At 35.1% G+C, this 27,752-nt stretch overlaps 1 protein-coding gene across 2 annotated transcripts; it reads right to left on the reverse strand.

Moving 5' to 3' along the window:
* LOC110382615 (membrane-bound alkaline phosphatase) lies at nucleotides 1-26,895 on the reverse strand. 2 transcript variants are annotated; one of them, XM_021343278.3, is made up of 8 exons: nucleotides 26,743-26,895; nucleotides 12,493-12,791; nucleotides 7,578-7,770; nucleotides 5,951-6,120; nucleotides 4,847-5,017; nucleotides 3,096-3,261; nucleotides 2,281-2,604; nucleotides 1-1,486 (listed from the first exon to the last, which is right to left on the reverse strand). In XM_021343278.3, the coding sequence occupies exons 1-8, from the start codon at nucleotides 26,792-26,794 to the stop codon at nucleotides 1,197-1,199; spliced, it is 1,665 nt and encodes a 554-aa protein (XP_021198953.3). In that variant the 5' UTR covers nucleotides 26,795-26,895; the 3' UTR covers nucleotides 1-1,196. The 2 variants fall into 2 exon arrangements, with proteins under 2 accessions (XP_021198953.3, XP_021198944.2); XM_021343269.3 differs by lacking the exon at nucleotides 26,743-26,895 and adding an exon at nucleotides 16,555-16,709.
* Between the last annotated feature and the right edge of the window lie 857 nt (nucleotides 26,896-27,752).

Consider the following 27,752-nt stretch of genomic DNA (forward strand, 5'->3'; position numbering starts at 1 on the left):
TATTGTATATTGTACTTTTTTATTAGGTATCTAATCATAGAAATACTGAAATATTCTGCTTAATTACATCAACTTGCTTAAAACTAATTTATTCACAAAACAACAGAAAGAATTTCTTACAACAAACACGATTCAACATTCTAATATTTTCTAACTACCAACTATTAGCACTTATTAAATGTTTCCTATACATTTCCGTACAGAAAGAAACAGTAGTAACCTTTGTTTTTCACTAAGAGTACACAGTAGACCAAAAATATTCGGCCGACAGTTGGCCGATAGTCGGCATTTTTTTTAAAGAAAATCTTGATTCTAATCAAAGGCTTCAGTCAGTTTGATACCACGGAAATACTAGGATATATATACTGATCTTCGTTTGCGTACTAGGACCATTCATTTTCATTCTGTTTTAAGAGCCAAAACAAACTATCGGCCGACTAAAAGTTTGTAGTGTACGGGTACTCTAACTCTTCGTGGAAAAATAAGCGGTAATCTTTGCCTATCATTTAGTACTATAATAAATAAATAGTTTTAATTACCAGAAATATACTTTCTAAGTATATCTTGAAGTGATGACTGAATTAAAGTGAAGGAAAACATATTAAGGGAACTTAGATTGTAAAGTCTGAAATCGCCAACCCACCTTGAGACTTGTGCAAGCGTGGTGATAAACGGTTTACGTAGGGCTAATACTTAGTCTATAAGGAACGTTCTATAGTTCTTTACACGTACTTTATGTTGAAACTAAGTGATAATTTGAACTGGTGTACAGAACCACTTCACGAGCAGCTCTGTTTCGATAAACTTAATAAATTCATACTAATATATTATCTTAAAAGCGAAATATCACTTCATTTTATATTATATAACAATAAACCCTTCCGCGTTTTTCGGAACTCGAAATAATAGCCAACTATAGGTACAAAAGCCAGCAAGTCAACCTACCCGGATCTGTCAAATTGTACCAATCGAACATTAACCTTCACCTTTCGTGATAAGGTTGAAAATCTATTGAAGAAATCATAGGTCAACGTATTGCTGTCGGTACAAGTACGTAGGTACTTTTCCCTAGTAGATGCGTACGTTAATGGTCGGCCAATCTCTCAAACTACTGAAAGAATATTCATGCGGTTTTCCTCAATGATACGAGGCGTTTTGAGGTTAAACACGGGGACTAGCTAATTAAGTATTAAATCCTAACAGCAGAACTTTTTACTAAGCATCACAGATAGGCCGGCTAACATCGTTGTACTAGGTTTTACAGTGATCGAATTTGACGCCACCCTTTCTTGAATAGGTTCGCAGTTCTCGTGGTGGTCTTCTGTCAGACACATGGCGTATGCCATGAGGTGTGGGACTACGTTCTGCTCATAGCTGGCTGTGAAGAGGTGCTGCCAGGGTCCTGAGGCGTACACTGCAACGTCCTCTCCCCCATGCGTCTCCGAGTCCAACGGGACGAGACTAGGGTACGCATAATTTGGATCACCTGAAAATCATACGACATTACGATAAAAATGTAGGTTCCTTTTTACACACTTATCACACACTAATATAATAAAGAGGAAACCTTTTTTTATTTGTTTGTGCCCTAATGACTCCGAAACTACTAAACAGTTCCTTCCTTCCTAAACAATCCTTCACTGTTGGAAAGCTACTCTAGTCCCGAGTAACATAGGCTATATTTAATCTTTAAATAAGAAAGAAATGATTCAATAAAATTACTTGAAATTAGCTTAAAATACTTGTCATTTAATGGTAAATACTTTGAATTACAACCGCATACATTTTGATACAGTTGTATCAAAATGTATGCGGTTGCGGTTAAATACTCGGAAACTTATGAGCCGTTCCAAGTATTTCTCTTATACTAATGATGTCAGGTAAAAAACTTTGATCCTTAGGTTTGTTTAGGCGTTCCTTCTTAAGGTAGATTGGAAATACAGTCCAATTGTTAAAAAATATTGATATTTTAATGTGTCTTTCGCAGAAATGAGTGATGTGATAGTACCTAGGTCTAAATATTATGAATCGATAGTTTGCTATTTTGGTAAAACAATTATTGCACAAACTTGCTTTTTTAACCAGTGTTGAGTAGTGGTAGGTATATGTATATTGCAGTTTGCTAACTGAAGCCTTATATTTTACGAACTGAATGAATGCGAGAATCATAATGGTCAATGTATTCTGCGTAGTTGTTATTTTAATTAAATTGCAAATAATACCCATATTTGAAATTCGTTCTGTTAACTTACAAAAGAACAAATGCAGAAAACAACTTACGTATCGAAAATTCATTTTGCAGTGTCACATCGACCCGCGTACCATCCGCTCCAATCGAATGTGCTTTACCATTCGCGTAGCTAATAGTAGTATATGGCTTCCCATCAAGACCAGCTGCCGAGTCCACTGTTCCAAGGATATCGTTCCCTCTGGAAGGGTAGCCAGCTACAGTCATTGTGTGAGCGTGGTCGGAGCTGACGACTATCAAGGTATCTTTCTCGTTTGTTAAACTTCTTGCCTTCTTGACGGCCTTTGAGTACTCCACTGTCTCATCTAGTGCTAAGTGAGCTAAGCTGTCGTGGTGGGCGTGGTCTATTCTGCCACCTAGAAACGGAAACATTATGTTATTATTTCGCGACATTCCACTATAAACAGGGATTATTAACTTCAAAACATACCTGCACACCATTTGAGTACACTTAACTGAACAATACAACTTTGATGTGACCTTTTTGTTTTAAGACTCATGTTAGAAAAAAAGCAGCTAAAAATCAATGTAAATACTCCGAAATTACTTAATGAACTCTTTACTGTAAGCAGTACTTTATTTGTTTTACGTATTTGTGTAAAAGTTCTGTCAAGATTGTTTATCTTTAGTTAACAGAGCGTATTTTCATATTTTTTCAAGGTCTTGTATTCTCTTATGGTCTTTTGACTATCAAACTATTATTTTAAACCTACCTATTTAACATTACTTAAACAAAAAAGTAAATATCCCCGCGGTGAAAGTCGTTTATCGGTGGATTTTTAATTTTATTTTAGCATGTTATTGGACTCAAAGTCTCAGTTTCTCAAAGTATTAAAGAAAAAATTACCTTCGACAAATAGAAAATATCCTTTAGTGCTTCTACTAAGCATTTTGATGGCGACTTCCACCATTTCTTCGAGAGTTGGTTGGTTTTCAGCTTTCAAGTGATAGTCCATGTGGTCATCGCGAAACAGACCTAGTAAGTACTCTGGGAGATCATCCGAATTGAACACCTGGAAACGTGAAGAAAATACATTGAAACAGGTTCCTACTTGCTCAGATAAATATGGGATTTTTCCAGGAATTGCGCCAAAAATGTGTGGTTCAGAATTAATGAGAGCATATCTGCATTCTTAGTTCACGTATTTTCATAGTTGTCATATGATGACAGTGACTCAACGCAAGCTTTAGGCTAAGTGCAGATGAACGCACAAAGACGCGCGATTGGCTCGGGAACAAATCGAATTTTGTTGTGTACGTGTAATTGCTTCATGCACCGCGCGCAAGATCTCCATTGTTTATATTGTGAAAATTGAATCGCAATAGCAGTTTTAACCCTAGTGGGCATTCTGCTGATATAAGACCGTATTCCAATGACATTCAATTGGTTTGTCGTTGGTCTGCCATTTGGTCTATTACGGTACTTTGCTTTACAATCATATTGCAATCGTAAATCATTTGCAGACTACATGATTCACTATTGAATCACAGAAAAGGGTAAAAACGTTTTTTTAACCTTTTCTAAAAAATAGCAGAACGCCACGTACGCTTCAATCGTAATTGAGTCGTGATTTGATCTCAGTCGGATGTGAATCGTATGCCGCTTAAGTAAAATTAGCAGGATCGAGCCCCTGGTGAATCGCGCGGCAGCCCGCGTCTAGTGCGTTCATCTGGACTATTAGCCTTATTGTGACGTCGTCGCTTGTTGTGGATTTCCCGCGCAACCGCCGGCGTCGCGATCCCTTACCCTCCGTTTTCTTTAGAATTTTGTCACAAGCAAGACAGAAAGATGTCGGATTATATGAGTTACGAGTTCTTTACGACGACGTGCCAGTGTCTGCAAAGCGGTGATCTATTTATTTTTACTTTATGTACAAAATGGTACATTGGCGGACTTAATGCCACAAGGCACTCTCTACCAGTCAACCAGTTAGCTACAAAAAATTAAATTTTGAACATTTACGAGCTGCTCCCAGAATTTACGCGTCTCGGAGAGTATACCCTCACTCAAGGAACCCATAAGGTCCCCAACGAAAGAAACATTTTGGGAGTTACCCAAAGTCTCGATTCATTTAGAAACCCGTGCCACGCCCAAGGGTCCGGCAAACAACCACTGGCCGTCGAAATCGAAGACCGAAGTCTAAGCGAGACAAATACAGACGCTGAGGCTCGTGAGGTCGGCAACATTCACCAGTTCGCTTCTAAGAATGACATGTATAGTATGACGTAATCGCGGTAATTGGTCGCGTCGCCGACGCGCAGACGTATGACTAAAAGCGTTTTTAAAATAAAGACCTTTCGTTATCAATATCTTTTGTTTTGTATTCAAACCTATCAAAGTAAAAGTGTATCTATGAAACTTTTTTAACAATAAAATGACAAAGTTTGCGCATTTTCTTAACAAGAATTTATTATTTTAACCACAAATAATATATTCTTGTTAAGAAAATGCTACGAAATGATGTAGCCAGTTTCAAACCGCTCTTATCATATGCCTTTATTAACGAGCAGTTTCTACCGAATTTCATTTCTCTTGAGGTTTTACCAGAATAGGTATATAACTATGGTGTGCAATCCACAATGACTGTTTGTGCTTACCTTCAAAAGTTCCTGTCTATCAGTCACGTATTGATGCGTGGCGTTCAGATTGACTTTGTCAACATGCCACAGTTCGGTTAAGTCTACACCATCGCGTCTCTTTCCTTTAGTGTTTCCAACTAGACTTGTCACGTTAGGAAGAAATTCTCGCCGACCACCGCCCATGATAACCTGAAATTAGTATAATACCTACATCATTTTAAGTTAGACCAAAGTCAAGGTCATGGCCATTATTTGGCAACAAACGAACAGTGTTCAATATAAACTTCATTTACATATTTATTAAATGATTAATTCCTTAAATAATGATTAGCATCATCACTTCATAGAATTCAGAATTCACAACAGCACCAAACATTTTCATCAATAGATACTTTCTTTAGTAAATAGTATGTTAGGAAACTAGAGCTTAAATACTTTCTATTGAAAATACTTTAAATCACTGTTGATTGTCTGACCTTTTCAAACATTTTGTCTATAATGGGTTTTCAAGAAACAATAAATCATCGATATGAGCTTATGCAAAAATGTTATCTTTGCACGTATGAAAAAATAAAACCACTTAAGGAAGGAGCCTTTCAGGGAAACAACTTTTTGAAAACTACACTATCGTCTAATCTATTTGGGTCCGAAAAATAGTTTCCACAGGACGCGGGTGAAACCGCAGCTTGAATGTATTAAGCCAAAGCCATAATCATCATCATCCTCCTGCCTTTATCCCAATTTTATTTGGGGTCGGCACAGCATGTTTTCTCCTTCCATACTCCTCTATCTATCATTGTTCTTCACACAATCCATCCATCGTTTCTCTGGTGCCCGATTCTCCTAAGTTAATAATGTCAAAATTGAATAGAAATTGAATCGCAATAGCAGTTTCTTCTTTACTACTTTGGTCTTCTTCTTGGTGTTCTTCTTTGGGCATTCTTCTACTATTTTGGTCTATACGCTTCAATCGTAATTGAGTCGTGATTGGATTTCAGTCGAATGTGAATCGTATGTCGCAGTAAATTTAGGTGAATCGGGCCCCTAGTTGTCCTCTTCCCCTATATCCGTCCACTTTGATGCTCAAAACCTTCCACAGAACAAGTCAAAGTCATAATGTACCTTAAAATGTCTTCCAGGGGATTCAGTAACGAGTTGGTACGCGATGTCCCTGCAGCCAGCCGCCAAGCATTCTGGTGGTACGTCTGCATCAGACTCCCAATTGCGTTCCGAAGTGTGAGCGTACATACCGGCGGGAGAAGCGTGGGTAACTCTGGTTGTTGTGACTACTCCTGGAATTTGAGAGAACAGGGGTAAGTATCTTTGAGGGATTGTTCGAAAGAATTATCGCGGCCATGGTAGATAAAGGGCTTAGAAAGGAACATGATGGGTTTGTCAGTAAGAGTCTGACACTCCCCCACATTTGATCATGCTGCAAGTTTTAAAAGATGTATCAACAACATTTTGCTTAGTAATCAGTTCTGATTTCGAGATTTCAAATGTTCATTCAATACCTTATTTTTCTGTTTTTATTCTGAATAAATTCAACGAGTTTTCATAAGCATTCTGTAAAACATCTCATAGCTGACACTATCTACTATCAGCGCCATCTGACGGAAAACTGCGAAATTACGATCACAGTTGTCACCCGTAACTTCCAGTTATTTCAAATAGATGGCGCTGATGGAACCCAATGGCAAAAATTGGGAGAATAGTCTACACAGCCCACTACTTGGATAGTTTAGTTTCACACAGTAAGGAATATTGAATCTTCATTTATAATAATTTTCGTTGACCATGATAATTTTTGGAAAAATTATGTTTGAAATATCTTAAGTACCTAAGTATGTAGTAATTAAATCTAGTTAAGTTTAACCATGGGTGTATATTGTTCATTACTACATTGGTCTAAGGTCAGGCCAACGCAGTGACAACCAAATAACAACATGTTACTATTTCCGAACATCTGAAGCCCCTGTCATAGTCAAACTAAACATATAAGTAAAGCAATAAGTATCTATTGTATTCTCTAATCACCAATTGTTCCTTTTTTGTAACACCTAATATACAACTTGACGTCAAAGAAGAAGATCAAAATATATTACGACCACTAATTTCATAATTTCCACTATTTAAGTATATAATATATCGCTTATTGTTCGTGAAAAGTAAGTAAATGACCTGATAAGTATATGGCAAAGAAAAATAGAGGTATAATACTTTCAGCAATGTTAACCACTCCACTGCCTATGGTTTTGATATCTGTATGTATGATATTATGACTCATGGGACAAAGAAAGTTATAAAATAACCAGATTAGAAAATGACCAGGATATCACATTTTTTATAGAAAACATCTCAATCGCTTCACCAATTTTAGCAAGAGAGCGCAATCAACAAATATACTAACTTTCACATTTATCACATTAGTAAGTATATCAATTTAATTTATTAATTTAAATCAGGCATCTTAGGTCCATAGAAAATATTATACTTATAATCCAGGTTTCCTCGGGATGTAGGTATTCCTTCGCTTTTTAATCAGCCATTGGTGTCCATTGGCTTAACCTCGCCAAAAAATAGGTATCAAGAAAAATATTTCGAATAGATTAAAAGACTAAAAAACACGATTTCTTAGCCAGTCATTGTCATCCTGATCGAAGGCTGGCAAGTGTGTCTGATTAAGATTCCAAGATTTTCTTACATACAAGTGAAGCTAATATAAGCGTGTCAATAAAAATATACTAACCGACATCCATTCCTTGATCCAAAGCCCACTTTCCGATGGACGACGCCCAATTCGGTTGGTGCAGTTGTGAGAAGCAGGAACCGCGAGTGACATTGCCATCGAGGCCTATTACCCCGTACTTCGTCTTCACTCCGCTGAGATAAGATGTGGCTGTGCACGCAGAATCGGGCACTTGAGCATCTATGCAGTAGGTCTGGAAATAAATATGGATACTTTTATGATGGCGTCCAAGGCAGACATATTGTAGTCATCATCTCAGCCATAGGACGTCCACTGCTGAACATAGGCCTCCCCCTTAGATCTCCACAGATACCTGTTGGAGGCGACCTGCATCCAGCGTCTTCCGGCGACCTTTATAAGGTCGTCAGTCCGCCTTATCGGTGGACGTCCTACGCTGCACTTGCTAGTTTGAGGTCTCCACTCCAGCACTTTTCGATTCATGTTATAGTGCTCTCAATATTCCTTCACGTTCATAGCCCGGACTGCTTTGTGAAAGTTTCTAAAACCCACAAAGCGATTTAGGCCTAACCCGGGAATCAAACCCGAGACCGAGCACAGCAGTCGCGCTTGCGACCACTAACTAAATATGGATACAGTTAGTAGGTAGTTTGGTTACGATATTGGATCGTGAATCAATTGGTAATTGCAATGGTATGTATATCGGTGCTGTAGTGAGAATCCTGTATCTACAATTTATTGTATGTATTTTCAGTAGAGTTTTGGCAAGCTAAATCGCCTGATTTTACTGAGGGTGGGTAAGGGAATTGTGTTATGCTGTCACTTTAAATACATATGTTAACCTGGACACTAGATTAACATATGTATTTATCTGGTGGTGGTCAGTTCATGATGATTGGTGCAAAGCCCCTGACATGATGCTTATAGCAATATTATTTCTTAAGACAATATTGCAATAATTTTTGCAAGGTCAAAACCAGTAACAAAAGTGCCAAAGTAAAGTGCAGTATATACAGTTATTTTTTATGAAGACATTGTTTTAGGGTTCCGTACCCAAAGGGCAAAACGGGACCCTATTGTTTTCGCTCCTCTGTCCGTCCGTTCGTCTGTCACCAGGCTGTACCTATCTCATGAACCGTGATAGTTTGAGAGTTGAAATTTTCACAGATGATGTAATTCTGTTGCCGCTATAACAACAAATACTGAAAACTAGAATATAATAAATATTTCGGGGGGCTCCCATACAACAAACGTGATTTTTTTGCTAATTTTTGTTCGATATCCATAAATATATAGAATATTAGTTTGGATGGTACGGAACCCTACGCATTTGGCCGGTTATTTTATCTTGAAGGCATGTCTAAGTATTTTCACCTCAGTGTTTACGCTTTCCTGTATCCTTGACTAAGAACAACTTGACAATGATTTAATTACCGTGAAAATAATATTGTTCGCTTCCTTCCTTGCATTGTTTGAGAATATGCATGTCACTCCGCATGACAATACGCTAGACTATGTATTACATTACTAGGTGACCTACTGTGGTAAATTGATAGACCTATGTACACTAAAGTCTCGTGTTTTACATGAAAAAAATATCCTACACCTGAATTCATACTTCAGATACCTACTACAAGAAAGAGTGCTGGACTTGAGTAAGGCACGTTAAATTGGCAGATGTACCTAAGTCCCGGCTTTCATTTGAACATCTTTGGTAAAACGCCAAAAATCCTGACAACTATTCTTATTAACAGTTGCCCGAAGTAATTGGGTTGACGAGGTCAGATAGGGAGTCGCTCCATTGAAACGCTCATCCTACACAGCTGCATCCATCTAGAAGCCGACGTCAACATGGGAAGAGGCTAGGCAGATGATGATTCTATACTTTCTATAAGCACCGAATAAATGTTTCAGGTGATTGACTTAGAAATCAACCTATAATTTGCCATTATAGACAGTCATCTTCAAAGACTTATTTTACAACCCCTCCTATTTCGACAATGGTCCCTAAAACGTATATATTGGGTAGTCGAAAACTTCATGCATCCATATCTATATTCCCTGCATATAACACCCAATTCACAAAAAAAGCCAGCTCATGCTTGCTTGTTTATTTCTTTTCTTCTCATAAGAAGAATTCTTCTTAATTTTCTTTTCATAAGAAGACAGGGACAAGACTTCAAAAGTCATTACTTGTCCGACACTTAAAACAGTTCTTAAACTACCAAATTATCTCCAAAAGGAAACAATTCGTAAGGAAGAGAGTGTGACGTCACATAGTGTGCGCGACCTCGGCGCGTGCGCACCTCTCCTTGAACGTGACACGTCGTGTGCGCGGTCAAGCGCGTTACCAGAATCTAGAACGCGTTTTGTGTATATCGATCTATCTGAATTAGATTGATCTATGGAACATTAATAGTGGAGTGGAGTAGGCACAATGAAGTGGATTTATTTCAAATAAGATAATGATGATGTTTGGTGCAATCTAGATATAAGTACACCTACTCATATAATAATGAGGAAACTTTATTTTGTTGTATGTTTGTTTGTAAAGGATCATAAGCTGAACCCATTTGAAAATTCTTTCACTGTTGGGTAGCTACACTAGTGCCTACGGGCAGAAGTTATCACGGGATTCGAGTGATACCCCAGGAAAACGGCTGGTAATATCTACAAGCTAGTTACTCGAAGGTCGATAAAAGCCTAAATACTTAATATTTGGTAAAAATGGAAGCTAGGTTGTGTACCTTTTAAACACACGTAAACATTTTTAAAGATCCATAGACGTCAGTCAACAGAAGATCCAACGAACCTATCTAACAATACTTCTATGTGGGATCCTATAATATTGATACAGACCTATGAAACAAAACGACATGAAATGAATATTCGCTTCCATTCAACCCAGTTTATCTAAACACCAATATAGCCTTGCGAGTAAGTGTTACAATAGTTGCTAATCCAAAAGCAACTAATTAACTAAAATATTTAAGCAAATATGTCATGGTGAAACTCCATTGTTTTAAAGCCTTAGAGACTGCGAAAAATAGAAATATCCTCCTGACGTACTTAGGAAAACCTTGTTTAATATAATGGTTAATGACTTTCAGATGGTTTTCATTACAACTGTCTTAAGTTGACATGACAATATGACAATGTAATTTTTATGCTAAGGCCAGTAGTAAGCGTAGTATGAGCCTTTAAGTAAGGCGTTTTTTATGCCGCGTAGTTTACGCTGTTTTAAAGGACTTTTGTCTAATTAATAGATGCTCTAATCGTTTGATCTTTGAAGTTGATAAGTTCATGGTAAGTTGCAGTATTTTATAAATCTTGGATGAAAATGAACGACTATCTCTGCTGGTTGAGAAACCTTTGGTTGCAATCAAGGTTACATTACCATTTAAATAGGTACTTTTTTGTCTATCATACTTTTATTGACATAGTTGGGAAAATAGCTTGTTTATTTCCTATTATCCATGTGTAATAATAATATTTACCCGTGTATTTAATACGAAGATTTCACAGTTATATTGTAGTTTTATTATGAAGAACATCAGATACATATTTATTTAATTGATTACTAAGAATTTGATGTTCTCGATCAACAATTACTCGATATATGAACATCTATGCATAATAAACAGTAAGTTGGAACTACGGAATGTTACCTTTGGATTAATAAAATACAAGCAAACAATATAAGTATTATGTGATGATATTTAAATAGGTACACAGCTCTTTGGGGACAGCATAAGTTTTTTTCAAAACTAATTGCAATAAATACTTAAAAAATGTAAATTTGCATTTGATGCTCTACGGATGAGGATAATATGTGCGTGTTTTATTGATATATGTATTTTGACTGTTGTGTAGTTACTTAGCTATATTTCGGCCTAGCAAAGTAACTGGGTGAGAATAGTGACCAGTCAGTACTGCTGTTCAAGAGTTACCTTACTTGCTTGAAGGGTCTGGTTCAATCGATATTTAGGTCATAGAAAAAAAATATCACGACAGTACAGTCACGTAAAACTGCGGTTTGTTAGTACATAGTTGTACTTCTTCGTGTTTCGTGTTCCGCTTGGTTGATCAAATTGATCTCTTTTTGTATATTTCGGACAATACTTTATGTAAGCGATTGTACCTACTCTTGCGCTTCCTTCCTTATTTTGTGTTTGTTTGTCAAAGGTGGGTTGGAATCAAGACATTCTTTAAAAAAAAATTGACGTACATCGGGTAAATGATCGGCCGACTGTTTAGCCTGCAGTGTGCAGGGTACTCTAACACCACATCATACTTATTAAAACTGTCTTTATATACAGGGTTACTGGTAAGTAGACCGCATCCTTTCAGGAGGTGATAGTATAGGTCAATACGGACAAATTTGACCCTGGGATACACTGGGCAAAAGTTGACCCGTTTCAAGATAATCGAATTTCAAGATCTTTTCTTTACAAGTCGTCTAGGTACACGAATACATTTTTAATATTAGTTAAAAGTCTCGTTTTTGCGGATTTTTGTGTGTTTTGTGCCTTTTTGGATAGCTAGATAGATGTAGATGTTTTTTAAGTATTCTGCACAAAAAAATGAAGAGTAATATTTTTGAGAAAATAACTACTAAAAAAGTAATTGCTGTTCGCTATTATTTCCTCTGTGATTTGTACAGTGTTATGGTTTGTTATTATGAAGTGATTCATCTTCTATCCAAAAACACACAAAAATCCACAAAAACGAGACTTTTGACTAATAATGAAAATTTATACGAGTACCTAGACGACTGATCTTGAAATTCGATTATCTCGAAACGGGTCAACTTTTGCCCAGTGTATCCCAGGGTCAAATTTGTCCATATTGACCTATACTATCACCTCCTGAAAGGATGCGGTCTACTTACCAGTAACCCTGTATAACATCACCTACAGTAAAAAATCTTTTATCACACACTTAAAAAAAAACTCACCCTAGCCAATCCAACGACTGGAAATCTCTCAAAATCCAAGACTGACTCTTCTCCAAGACTTTGCTGGAGCTGCCCAGAGAACGTCCTGGCCGCCATAATGGTTGCCAAGGACATGCCATCACCAATGAACAGGATTCCATTCTTCGCTTTATTAGTGTTCGGTTTCTCTGCAAGCTTGGCCTTCAGAGTCTGTGCTGCTGACTTCTTCCAGAAAGATCCATGTTTCTCTTCGGCCGGTATGTATGCAGGGTTCATGGTGGTGTCCAAAACCTTCTTTGGTTTTGGGGCCGCGACATCGCCTGTCGAAAAAAGGAAATTCAGTTGTTATTTTCTTCGTTCACACCGTTTTTTGAAAACCTACTTCATGAATTATGGATCACAGCATTCACAGCGTATTGAAGGTATAAGGAATTTGACTTATTATGAGATTATCTGAAGAAATAGGGGTTTAGTTGTTTTTTTTTTTTTTACCATTATATTACACAGATTTAAATGATTCCGATACGAATTACAACAGTAGGAAAATAAGCAATGTACCTACAACTCTGATATATAGACAGACATGCTTTATAAGTTACACCAATTTTTTCATTTTTTATATTAAATCGATTTACTTATACTAGGTGACATGGCGATCTTATCGCTAAGAGTGATCTCATTGGTTTGATTGTCATTGATATGAGATTGAACTACCATCAAGTTCAGAATAAGCACTCACCGCAATGTTTCCGTCCTAATTGTCTAAAATACATATTATTAAATAATTATGCAGTATTTTACGCAAAATGATAGTGGCTCGCAAACTCACCAGCGTCTAACCTTCATTTGAGCTGAACCGGTTTTGGTGCAAGTCTGAATTCATAGCTTTAGAATATTAATGAACTTTAATTTATATTGTTTAATTTACCGATTGAATTAGTCATTTTGTTAGAAAAAGATGATGGATTGGCTAAGTGAATTAGCATTTTTACGTTTATAGTCACGTTTAACTAGGTTTTAAAACCAGTTAAAAATATTCGTTAAATAAGAAATGCGTAAAAAAATATAGTATGTCAAATTTTTTTTTAGTATTTGTGTGTGAATTTTTATATATCAATAAATGATTTGATTTGATTTTGAGTATCAAATCACGCAATAAAAACATTTATACCCAACAGTATAATGAATGATCATTTGAAAAAAAAAGATAAGTCAAAAAGGTGCCATAAAAAGATAAGTCTGTTTTACCTCATTCATAAATTATGGTTAATAACGTAACTGATTTCCTCGTATTTCGAGTATATGAGAAACCTTGTTGTCTTGTTACGTCTGTCCAACAATTTGCGCAAATTATGGTCATTGACACCTATTTGAATTGTCTCATGATTTTTAGGTACCAACAGCAAAAATAATGCTACTACAAGCTGGTAGGTATACTCATTCCTGAAAAAAATACTTTCCGCAAACGGGTAAATACTACAATAGGTTATAGTCTATCTCGATGAATAAGATATGTAAACACCGAAAGAATTCTTCAAATAGCTGCAGTATAAGAAATACTTCATGCGTTATAAGAAAAACAACAAATACTTCAGTTGTATTATTACTATAAATATACAGATAGTTTTTTCAGAGTAAATGCCATATTTCTAGTTCGCAAATTCAGAAAATTCAGAACTCGTATTCACATCGGATCAATGATATGATACATACATCTTATTAATTTATGTTGTAATTTACGTGAACCTCTCTGATTAGTACTTAATGGTGCAATCTTTTCAAATTAAACTTTAAACGATAAAAAATAATCGATATCTATTTAAACTATCACTAACATACGTGATCCTTTACTAAAAAAACTCATCTATACGTGATATATTCTAAAAACTATCTCTATGTTACAAATCTCGCTTCGAGTGCCTTATCAGTGGAGAACACAATGTAACACAAATTATACCGACTGCCGGATAATGGCCGATAAACTGCTCTTCACAAAAACGTAATAAGCAGGTTCAACTATACAAAAAAAATAATGGCATATACTACCTCTTCAGTTGTACAAAAATGATTGTTTTCGAAAAAATACTTCTGTAATGCTTAGGTAATCAGTAATCAGAGTTTCAAACGAACTACTTAGGTACTTATACTTAACTACACAATGGTTTTCTACTGTTCTATGTTTAGGGGCATATAAGCAGTTAACATTCAAACATCCGAATTGAGAACCTCCTCCTTATTGGGAAGTCGGTTAAAAGTTAAGGTTTTTAAACACGGAGAGGCATAAAGTTTCTTCACCTTTACTCAGGCATTGGTCCGACAAACACTTAAAAAATACATATCTGATCTGGAATCGAACCTACACAGCTTGTAATTTAGAGACCGATGAATTAACTACTAGGCCACTACTATGTTTTAAGAGGCGTAATCTGCTCTATCTACACTTATAAAGAGGAAAGATTTGATTGTTTTGTTTGGTATGAAAAGGATCCGAAATTACTTGAGCGATTTGAAAAATTCTGGGATCACTGTTGGGAAGCTACATTATTCCCGAGCGACATAGGCTATATTTTATCCAGGTACGGGATTATGTATTACACGTTACACGGGAAACCGCTAGTGACCTAATAAGTTTAGTTCAGTAAGAAAAAAATATCATTCTGTATCATTCAACTTTTCACGTAGAAGAGAAATCCGGTTTTTGTTTGTTTGCGTTTGGTGACAAGTTTTTACCGAAACAAAAAGTGTTTCGGTGATTTAACGGAGATAAAAAAGATAAGTAGGGCTCAATAGTCAATATTATAGTAGTCTTAGAGTACCCTTACATACTACAGATACAGACTAAACAGTTGGCCGACAGTTCACCCAGAGTTTGGCAAAAAAATAAAACTTTATTCCAATCAAAGTTTTCAGTCATTCTGGTACCGGTTAAAGACCTGATCTTTGTAATGTGCGTACTATCATTCATCTTCACACTGATTTATACATATAATTACCAGCCCAAACCAACTATCGGCCGACTAAAAGTTTGTAGTGTGCGAGTACTCTTAACGCATAATATTGCTATTAGTATCCGAAAAATACTCAGGAGCCCGATTCTCCTAATTTTACTTAAGCGACATACGATTCACGTTCGACTCGATTCGACTGAGATTCAATCCCGACTCGATTACGATTGAAGCATATGTGGCATTCCGCTATTTTTTTGTGGAAATAAACGTTTTTATCCTTTTCTGTCATTCAATAATGAATCATTTTGTCTGCAAATGATTTACGATTGCAAAATGATTGTACAGCAAACTACCGTATAGACTAAAATCACCGAAATAGCAGACCAATCGCACACCAATCAAATGTCAATCGAATACGATTGGTCTTTTATTAGTAGCAGAATGCCCGATATGGTTAAAACTGCTATTGCGATCATATTGCGATTCGATTTTGACATTATTAACTTAGGAGAATCGGGCCCCAGGTATGAAAAAATAGGTACTTAATCCCATAAATTACTTTTTTACAAATAAACTTCAATTGTTATTGATTCGTAAAGATTCTTGCATTTTAAAAGGAAAAATCTACATTGTAATTCGTAACAGCTTGGCAAATAGATTTACGTGGTTTTCTTTTGTAGAAATAATTTATTACTTTTCATTGTTACTACTGTAATTTACATAGTCGATTTGTTATGGTTTTAGAATGGAGTATCAGTAACATGATGTTTTACAAAATAGTGTACATGGAAGATTATTGTTTTTGCTACCTATTTCGTTTATTTTTACATTTTGAAGTGAATTTTAAATTGGTTCACGTACTTAGTGTCACTTTGTATTATTTATGTTTTTTAGAAATGTAAAAAGACTTTAAAAAATAGTTCTTCTGTATACTAATTTGGTAATACATATTTTTTTTTTTGCTATTTATGTCTACCTAAAGAAGACAGTAACTAAAAACCCAAAAAGGTTTTATAAAAAGTATCATAATCAAAAACAAACACCACCACTTTTTTCTAAATTTTAAAAGAGTCTGCTCACTACCAAAAAAAAAATACACGAAACACATCACAATTTTTTTTTCACAATTACGCACCTGAAACGAGTTTTGCGGCCAAGACGAATAATATCGTAATATGTACGCGCGCCATTATTGAGATACTGAGGCGTCTGCGCAGGAGTCGCGCGTTTTATCAACTGCAATTCACTTCATTTTCGAGGGCTTAATGCTAAGGGTACCACGCGTTTGTCGAATGTTACGGACAATCCTTTCTTGTGATTGCTTTGTTAATCTTGTAAGATAGACAGATATATAGATAGATATACTTAATTATGTAGGTTTATTGATGATCTAAGAACTAATTAGAGTGGGACATATTATATTTTTACTGTTACAGCCTTCTTATCGTCCCACTGCTAGGCACAGGCCTCCTCTCACACGGAGAAGGATTGAGCATTAATCACCACGCTTGCTCAATGCGGGTTGGTGATTTCAGACTTTATAGTCCAGGTTTCCTCAAGATGCTTTCCTTCACCTTTTATCAGCCATAGGTGTCCAAGATATACTTAGAAAGTACATACAAAGTTAGAAAAGTTGCATTGGTATATTTGCACTTGCCTTGATATTTTTTTTACCGAAAGTTAATTATATGACTTTCGTGATCTATGCATGCTTCTGTATTACTTTTAAAAAATCGTTTAGAAGAAGAATAATTAAAACTCATTGATGAACTCTCATAAAGGTAACATTGTTTTTTTATAGCCAATATTTTGCACTCTGGTAAGATACGTTTCGACACAGAACATATGTTTGGTGTTATTATAGTGTTTTGTAAGAAAAGTCTATTCCTGCATGATCTAAAAAAAATGTCACAGTACCTATACATATATGTATGTAATGTAGACTTGTCATTAAAAAATTAAATAAATTAATAGAGTTAAAGAGTTATGCTTTAGTAAAGTTAATGATTAACGATGCCACAGCGTATTTTTCTTTATCAAGGAAAACTCTACAATGCCAATTGAAAGGTTACCTATTGTAATTAAATCATTGTTTTAGAAATTAACTATCTTTGAACAAAAATATGGGCCAAAGTTGTTGAAATAAAATGCATAATCAATGATTCTTTGTAATTTTTGTTGTTTATTGAATAATTATTGTTTTATTTATAGCGTTAACTGAGACTTGCCACGTGGCTTGTAAATTATCGCAGTGCTACCTATAACTACTTTTATTTAGTTTATTCGAACGTTTTTATCGAAAAATTTTCGATGTATTTTAGATTGTTATAAAAGTCTTCTTCTCAAAAAGAGAATAGATGCTGAGTGAGTCTGTAGGTAATGTACATATACATATGTATCTATGAATACATCAATCAGTTACGAAGTTAATTCATTTCTTGCGCAGCGCATTGGTGGTCTGTACCTAAATTACCAAAAAAACGTCCGATAATTCGGTGACCGTTTTTTTGTAGAATAAAAATAGATCACTGATAGCGGTAGGTTAGGTAGCCAATGCACACGACCTACAATAAGTCGGGCGGCAAATCGTAGTGAGAACGTCTTTCAGAAAATCGGGCCGATTATAATGTACTACAAAAAGTCTGACGTGAATCGGCAGCGTTACTGTTACTGTTGCAAACTGGGAGAGAACATGGCATTGACAAATAACTACTGAAAACTCTTGACATGTATTACAACGATACGCAGTCGTTACGGGTAGTCAGAAGCCTGACACCAATCTAACCAAGGGGTATCGGGTTGCCCGGGTAACAGGGTTGAGGAGGTCAGATAGGCATTCACTTCTTGTAAAGCACTGGTACTCAGCTGAGTCCGTTTAGACTGGAAGCCGACCCCAACATAGTTAGGAAAATGCTCGGGAGATGATGATATTAAAACGATATGCTCTCATATAGATCATATTGAAATTCACGCTTTTGCCTCTCCAAAAATATGAGCCTTTACGTTCATGGTCACGTTATTGTTAAATTAATATAAGAACGAAATACCTACGTACGTAGAATAATTTACAAATTTCTAAGAGTATTATAATTAGAGGTATGTTTAAAAAAGTCAACGGTGTTACGAATTATCACAAAACATTGACGATACGCACGTTAGTTTTTTTTCTAAACATTTTCTTTGGAACTACGACGTGTAATTTTAAATGATTTTTTTTAAATAAAAATACAATAAAACCTTCAGTGTAACTTGAACTTGAATGAAGGAGGAATGTTGTGAAAGTGTTAACATGCAACATTTACGATGATTTTATTTAGATTTATGACTTATTGTTTTTATAATTAAAAAGTAATTGTCTCTTTGTCCACTTAAAAAAACAGACTATAAAAATAATTATTTCCGCGGGAAATACTTGAAAAAAAATTAATAATCTAGGTAGTTATTGTAGTTGCTACAGACAAATAGTTGAAATAATCGTAAAAAATGAAACCAATTTTTTTCTCAATTTTTTATGGCCACCCTACCGACGTGTCTCCCTGAATATTAATGAGAATGAGTCAAATGATTACATGTGCAGTTTTGGTAGTCGAATACGCTATACTTACATATTGATATGTATTTAAACAGGTAATGTCCCTGTCTTCAAAAATATGTTGATCAATATCGTTTGCCCTGTCTTGATACGGAAGAATTTAGTTGACATTATCTTTGGGTATTTAATACCAATACGTATATTTTAAAAATAACTTTTTAGGTACCCATATTTCCCTCAAAAAGTATATCTTTATGCTTTATTGAGGTAGGTCCAATGATACTTTTCGATTCCACAGTAACTTCTAAAAAACCGACCAAGTGCTAGTCGGACTCGCGCACGAAGGGTTGCGTATCAGAGCAAAAATGTGTTACTTACCTTATTGAACCAATAAGGTAAGTAATAAAAAATACTCTTTATGACGTTCATAAGTAATTCCATATCCTTTACCTACTCTGATTGGGGAGATTCTGATCTTCAAGTCACAACATGAACTGAATAACGGTAAAGGAAAATATAATCCTGGTTCATTTGTAGGTACCTTCATTTGTAGGTACACTAAGTTTATTTGGCCTGTAATGATAATATAACAAAAAAACAAGTTGTTATTTGCACCCTAAAGGCTCCGAAACTACTGAACAGATTTGAAAAATTATTTCACTGTTGGAAAGCTACTGTCCCTTATCTAGTAACATAGGCTATATTGGTACTTTATCCCCGTACGGGTAGTAGATTCCACGGGACGTGAGTGAAACGGTTAGAGTAGTAAATAAAAATGATAAAGATATAACGAAACACTGTGAAATCTCTATTGTAATAAATTGCAAGTAAATACAAAGATGACCGCTGATAGAGATTGAAAAAAACACTGAACATTAACATGATCTAATAAAAGGTTGGTATCAGTCATCTTCTTTTTCATGTATAATATTGTTATTCAATTCGAGTGTAGTTTTTATAGTATATTTATGATTAGTAAGAGATAACTGCCAACCAAACAGATGTAATTTTTTTATTTATACATTTATGTCATAGCTTTATGTCAAGGTAAAATGATCTACCTACTTCTTACCACAGATTCTGTACTTTCCCGGCCCCGTCACTTAAATAACCTACTTATTTCAATCGGTAACCTGATAAGTATTTGTCATTCAATCATAAGTTACCTAACAATTAATTTTGACAGCTCTCAAACTATCGGAAATCCTCTTCAAAGCTGACATTTCACTTTCGACCAGTGACATAATGAGTTCGGTTACTCGTAACTCGATTAAAAAAAAAAAGTAACTTGTTTCTGATTACCGTGAGGTCGATGGTTTCTTTTTTTGCAATCGCTACCGAAACAAGGCCGTTGACCTCGTGTGCCTGCACAATAATTTGCAGCCGATGTCGAACGGGTTTTTGGGATACAAATCACGGAGCAAGGAAAGATCAGTGGAGATGCTATAGTGCAGGTAGGTCAGGCGCCTTCTTCTAGGTCAGATACGCACGATGGACTTGACCAAAACGATCAGACAAGTGAACTAAGTAGGCGTCCGGGTTCTTTAAGCGATCTGCTAACGATTTTTGGTATTACAATAAATTATCAGGTCCAAAGGTCTATAAGGGTGAAGACGGTAACGTTCCTCGCACACTCGCATTTTGGCGCGCAACTTTCTTAGGACATTTTCCGTTATGGCACCTCCGCTAATAATTTTGTTATCCGTGATACAAATCCTTTGTGTTTGACGTCATGACAGCAAGTAGGGTTTCCATTTGGGTTCTTTATTTGAAATTTGTATTTTTTTAATTGCATTCGACCACATTTAAAGCCAGTGTTATTAGAAATGATTTATTTATGTTATGAGAACCTTTTCATGTTGGGCGAAAAAAAATATGTACCTAATCTCTTCGGATTTGTTTTCATTAAAACAATGTCAGAAGGTTATTATTAATAAAGCTGTTTTTATAAATGTTTTGAGTATTGTTATGCATGCTGGATTTTTTACTACACGAAAGACTTTAGTTAGTGCTAAATTTTATTTAGTTGTTTTCCTATCTCCGTATAAAGCTACCCCAATATTATCAAAGAAACCTTTCAGTATAAGATTGTTATATTGTTAACAAAATCTGGTATGTTTTTAGTAAATGTATATTTCCCTGTACCTTTCGAGGCTAACTTCACTCACCAGTTTAAATACTGATAAAAGTATATTATCATACGATTTAACTTGTTTTCATGTTTTTATATTAAATTCTGTAGACACAGCTGTCGCATTTTAATTCATTAACAAATATTAAATTCTTGTAGCAGTAGACGGCAATTGGCTGATATGATTATGATGAAAGTCTCGCAAGAAAATCTCATGCTTAAGAATATCTTGAAAACAATTGTAATACGTTTCTTTTCGGTTCTTCTCCATGAGACCAACTCTTTGGAACCGTTCAACCAGTTTGACAAAAAAAAAATACTTTGATTTAAAATGCTTATAGTTTTTATTCTGCACCACCTATATGGTTATTTAGGTATTTCGCGACCACTTGTGTTTCCTTTTTACCTTTACATGTGCTTATGTGAAGCGCGTGACTTTTTAAGAATTGCGGATCGATCGAGGTTAAGCAGCATTTTGCGCGGTAGGTCCTTGGATGGGTTGACGTCATATCGTTTTGTTTTCCCTTTCGGCATTGCAGGCTTTATACAACGGGTATCATATGTTCACAACAATGTATGCTCACTAATATGTGTTCATAAAATATGCGAGCAATCAAATCAAAAAATAATAAATAAATAAATGTAGAGATACCAAAAATATGGTAAAAATGTGTGAGCAGTCATCATCTGGCTAACCTTTTCCCAACTATGTTGGGGTCGGCTTCAAGTCTAACCGGATGCAGTGTTTTACAAGGAGCGACTGCCTATCTGACTTCCTCAACCCAGTTACACTTGCGGATAGCAACGTGTGAAACATAGGAATTTAATAATATAATTAATAGTCACTGAACATGTGTAAGGATCGACTGGAACTTACAATCCATTTTCTCTTTATATTTTACTCTGCTGTTCATAAATTCTTGCATGCTAAACAAGTTAGTCATAGGAAGATAATGAAAAATATTTCTTTGCATATATTATGAATAGATAAGAATACCTATATTTTCTTAGAAGTGATAAAAACACCAACAGTGTATAAATATTTTTTTATTCAATATTAGTTTTAAGGATAGGCTGTAACTGTTATATATGTGAAATTGAAAAAATAGGCCAATGTTATATGTTGGAAAAAATACTTTAATAAAATACAGAAAATGCGTGATTTCCTCCGTTTGTTGTGTCTACGAAAAAAGTTCTTATCAAAGATTTTTATAACATGGTCACTCTATTGCTAAAATTATAATAAATATTTAATCGCTAAAAAGTATGTTCTTTAATATAAAATATAAATATACTATCTTAATCTGGTTTAATACCAATTATTGAAATAATACGTTTGGATATTACCTACCTATCTTTTTTTGATTTATTACTGAAAACTAATTCTTAGATTAACGTAGTCAATCAAAGTTGAGCAATATCTGTATTTTAAAAAGCACCGCTGTAAATTGCGTCAAATTATAAGCAATAAAGATTATTGAAAAATATTAGATATGAATATTAAGCCCCGTATGGTGAAATATTTTATAGTTCAGATGATACATTGATACTTATATGATGAAATTTTAATTTTGAAGGACAGACTGAAAACTGCTGTTTGTTGCGTATTTTTTAATAGGGTCATGATACTATTACTTCGCGTCTACAGCATTTTAGACAGACAATGATTTATATTTAAACGTTAAAAATTTCGAATGAAAACTGATTATCTGATTTAAATCATCATCATCATCAGCCCATCGCAGTCCACTGCTGGACATAGGCCTCTCCAAGTGCACGCCACTGAGATCGATTTTCGGCTTCTCGCATCTCTCATGATTTAAATAGGTATTATAGATTTTGCAGAATACAGGATACTTTTTATCTAGACCTACAAAAATCATGCAAATCTACGGAGGAAAAACCGAGAAACTAAGTAATATTCAAGATTTAGACAACGCGCACACTACAAAATTTTACTCGGCCGATAGTTGATTTGGCTCATTAAATCAGTATGGAGACGAACGGAAGTAGACATGTAACCACAGAAAGGTATTTGACCGATATCAGAGACATTTACTGAATTCACGATTTCCTAAAAAAATATATTCCCAACTACGCGGCCGACTGTTTAGTCTGCCGAAAATACGCAAATAAACAACTGCACAGCAAAAACTGACTACAATATTATTATTTATACACAAAAGCATACTTGTCCGTTATGTGTATAAAAGAAAAAATGTCGATCTGACCTTCGGCTCGATCGTGTATTGTGTACCACTTAGCGGTACCGACATGCGCAGTGTCATACAGATGTTATTCTATTCGTGTGCACTTTGAGCAAAGGATTCTAGAGAGATAGATGGTCCTTTTTAGTAAATAAATAATTCTTGGTACGGTAGACTGCACATCAGTGGTGACTGTCATGCAACTTAACTCAATAGTAATAAGTACGATTTTCCTATAAAACTGTTACCTGAAGTTGACTGTACTTAGTAAAAGCCTAAACAGCCGGCTGTCATTGAACTTCTTTGGCAGTTGTTACGGGTAGTCAGAAGCTAGTCGGACAATCAGTGTTACCAAGGAGTAACTGGGTTGAGAAGGTCAGATAGACAGTCGCTTCTTGTAAAACCCTGGGACTTAGCAGCATCCGATTATACAATGTGTCCCGGGGATAAGTGACCGCCCGAAATTTTTTGAATATTTGTACAAAATTAAGGATAATTTCATTTATATTTTTGAAAAAAATCATTAAAAAATTTTTATTGTCAGGCCTGTTAATAACAGGCTTTGCTCTTGTTTTTCAAATTTCAACTGACTGTATTTTTGCATTTGTTTGAAATAGCAGCAAACATTGTTGTGAGCTATTGTAGGAAATATCATGTAGTTTATTAATAAATTAAAATAAAGTGATATTATCGGGGCATTTATTGGACTTATTTTGAAAAAACTGAAAAAAAGGCGTTATTTTCTTTGAATTTTTATTTTCTTTTTTTTCTAATAAATGTTTTATTACATTTTTGTTATGTTTGATAATTTTAATTGATAAACTATGATGTCGGCTAGTCAATAAAGAAAAAAGAATTTAAAAAGATGTAAAAACTTAGGAAATATCTTAAAAAAACTGCAGCACGTCACAGTATTTACTAAAAATTATTAAAAAAAAACCAAAGGCGGTAAGTCCCAAATATAAAGGAAATTATCCTTAATTTTGTACAAATATTCAAAAAATTTCGGGCGGTCACTTATCCCCGGGACACATTGTATAATTGGGAAAAGGCTAAGCAGAGACTGTCGTAATAGTATCATGGAACTATTTTTTTCTCCTTATCTATCATCAATAACTGGTGTTCCATTTTGCAGTAAAGGATAAACAAATGAACATTAAGTTTAGTGTTCTAACAATTAAACTTCGGAACCCAATTACATAATGTTTGGATTAAACACAAGGCGTTTCGTCATCACCAGTTCAATATGAGGCAGTAAATGACCTAGTATCACTTGTTTTTCAAAATTCCAATGACAATCGAATTTTTATCTTTAGTAACTCTTAGAATACTGTACACTGCAGACTTTTTAGTAGGTCGTAAGTTTGATCGGGCACTTAATAAGTATGAAGATGAATGGTAGTACGCACATTCACGTCTGAAAGTAGCCCCAGTTACGGAAGAGATAAGAAGTAGAAGATTGTCATGGTATGGGCATGTAATGAGGAGGGATGATACGCATGCTACAAAGTGTGTGCTAAGTATGAATGTAGATGGATGGAGACGAAGAGGAAGACCTAAGAAAAGATGGATGGATTGCTTGAAAGATGACATGAATAGGAAGGGAGTGAGTGTCAGTGTGGCGAGTGACAGGGGAAAGTGGAAGAGGATGACATGTTGCGTCGACCCCAAATCAAATTAGAATCAGGGCAGGCGGAGGTTGTACGCACATTACATAAGTATCTAGCCGGTGTCAAACCGTACAGTATAGATTGGATACAAGATTTTCCTTATAAAAAAATTGCCAACCATCGGGTCAACTGGCGGCCGACTATTTAGTCTGCAGTGTGCGGATACTCTTAACTTAATTACTAAACCAACGTCATTTATAAAGTAACACACCCATATGTTAGCGGCATGGAAATCATGATAGGCCTGTATGATGACTACTTTACATTTATGAACAATAGACTTTATGTCGACGAGTTAAGACTGAAATTACACTAGCAAATGATTGTTTTTTGTCGATTCAGCGATTGTTCTATCTACCCTGATGACCTTATGTTCGTTTAATATATTTGTATGTATTACATATAATAATCATCCCCTTGAGCATGAACTTTAATCCATTAGATAAAAGTTATTTTTCGGTCGATATATTAAGAGATAAGTGACAGATAAGTTATTATTTACATTTATAATTAGAGTCACGAAGTTTTGACGTGTGGTTTCCGCAGATATAAGGCCACACCCACTATCTGAGCAAGTGATAGTCAGCCTGTTTGGAGTAGGGAAGTTATCTATGGTTAATTGGGCTATTATGATGTTATTAGCGGGATTGTGTGAACAAGGTAGTTGAGAGACACTAAAAGTCATGTAGAAACAAACGTATGCAGATGTTTTGTAGTTTTATGTGTAATCAACATTAAAGTAAGTACCTAAAATATTCTGATCGTGGGTCTTAAAATACTGTCTCAGATTTGCGAATTGGAAGGTGGATAATATTCGCTAAGCAGAAATAAAATGCCTTCTTAAAAGTTAATGCAGTTAAAATCAATAAAAATAGACATAACGCATCCAAATCTCAAGAATATGCCGATCGTGAAATGCGTGTATTATCGATTACATACAAATCAATGCGCCCGCCTGCAAGTCGTATTACATTTTTGGAGATATTATCGACAATACTCTTCTTTATTGGAAACTACGATTATTTTAAACAAAGAAGAAGCACCTATGACAATAGTTTAGTTAGGCTGATGAATTCTTGTAAGTTAAAGTGTTGTTTCATTGAAAATTATCTGAATACGTAAATATGCAAATTAATTGCTAAAGTGACAATGTTTTAAGGACTAATGATTATCATTTAGGTTAGTGGGAAATAAGTTTCATTAAGGTGAATTAGGTAAGTTTGTTTTCGGAATTATTGAAAAGATAGGCAATAATTGCCTTATTCATTGTTGAAGTTAAAGTTAATATGTATATCCTATAATTAGTCCAAATACATACTATTTTATAGTACCAATGTTCTTAATAATTTCCTTCTATCTTTCAATTTTGTAACGCAGTGATTCTTTGTTTTAATTATTCATCATCCTCTGAGCCTTTTTCCCAACTATGTTGGGGTCGGCTTCCAGTCAAACCGGATGCAGCTGAGTACCAGTGCTTTGTTTTAATTATTGCTTTCCAGTGGGTAATTTAGCTACTAACCAATTTGGTTAATTTTAATTTACTAGAAAAAAACAACCTTACTAGACGGTTATTTTTTCCAAGGGAATATCAAATGATAAATATTGCTACCTCACAAAAAAATATATTTTGGAGTTGACCTTCCTACTATGTATTCTATTCGAGACTGCAATAAATATAATCCGTACTTCTCTCTGTGATAATAATCGAAGAACTTTAGAGTTAGAGATAAGTCTAGAGTAATATGAATTCCTAAAACTATTTCCACTTAAACAAAAAACTTACCTGTACAGTCAGCAACAATTATAAAGACAAACAGAAGTACAGTCGGCAACATATCGACGGGCGTGGTCAGACAAATGACACGCGACTGTCAACTGTCAAGATTATCTAGTCCGAGACACTTTATAGTTAATTGGTAACTACATACTGTCTGTTCGGCAATTTGATACCGACTTTATAGTAGAGATAACGTGCTTGTGGGCTCGGCGTTATATGGGAGGTTGACGGAAGCTGTTTTTTTTTAAGTTAGATTAGTTTTCATAATTATAAAATTAGTTATGTAAACAGAGCTTGATACTTGTTAGTAAAATACACTTTTTACCTATATTTTTTCAATGTTTCGGAAAATTGCTAGGTTTATTGCAATCAATAGAAAAAAAAATATGATGTTAGTATTTCTACAAAGCTGGACCAATTATGAAGAAAATTACAGACTTTAAGTTAGTTGCCAGTTATTTCCAGAGGCGCCTAGTAGGGTCAAGGCCTGCCGAGGCTGCAGGATTGTTCGAAAGAGTTACCGCGGCCCTATTACATAAAAGACCTAAAATGGAAAATGATGGGTATTAGTCAATAAGAGTCTGACACTCCCCCACCGCTGCTAACCCATAGCTGGAGGAGTCATTTCATCATTTAACATAAAAAAGATGCCATTTATTTACACCAACAGTTTTCCTGGGAATTGGGAAAAGGGCCTGGTACTTGAATGGATTGGTCCTCTATGTACAATACAATTATTTTATTACTAATGTCCACACTGTTTCTACTTACATGCTTATTAAAACATAATTACATGAATATATGGACATGAAACAGATTTATACGGTAGTTTTCAATACTTAACACGTGTATTGATATTAAGCTGCATCCGATTATCCTGGCAGCCGATCCAAACGTCACTGAAAGACGCTACTCATCAATTTATTTCCTCAAATCTACGTGGGATTCTTTGTGTACAAAAATGAAACACCCCATATAATATCACCACGCTTGAATCCCGTGGGTCTAACTTATAA

The sequence above is a fragment of the Helicoverpa armigera genome, chromosome 8 (assembly GCF_030705265.1).
Source record: "Helicoverpa armigera isolate CAAS_96S chromosome 8, ASM3070526v1, whole genome shotgun sequence".
Taxonomy (NCBI): Eukaryota; Metazoa; Arthropoda; class Insecta; order Lepidoptera; family Noctuidae; genus Helicoverpa; species Helicoverpa armigera.

Excerpts from the sequence above, each read along its gene's own strand:
- LOC110382615 (XM_021343269.3), bottom strand. The coding sequence starts at position 16,609 with ATGGCGCGCGTACATATTACGATATTATTCGTCTTGGCCGCAAAACTC. Across the intron at positions 5,018-5,950 it reads CCCCTGGAAGACATTTTAAG|GTTATCATGGGCGGTGGTCG; the intron begins GTACATTATGAC and ends TACTAATTTCAG. Across the intron at positions 2,605-3,095 it reads ATATTTTCTATTTGTCGAAG|GTGGCAGAATAGACCACGCC; the intron begins GTAATTTTTTCT and ends TTCCGTTTCTAG.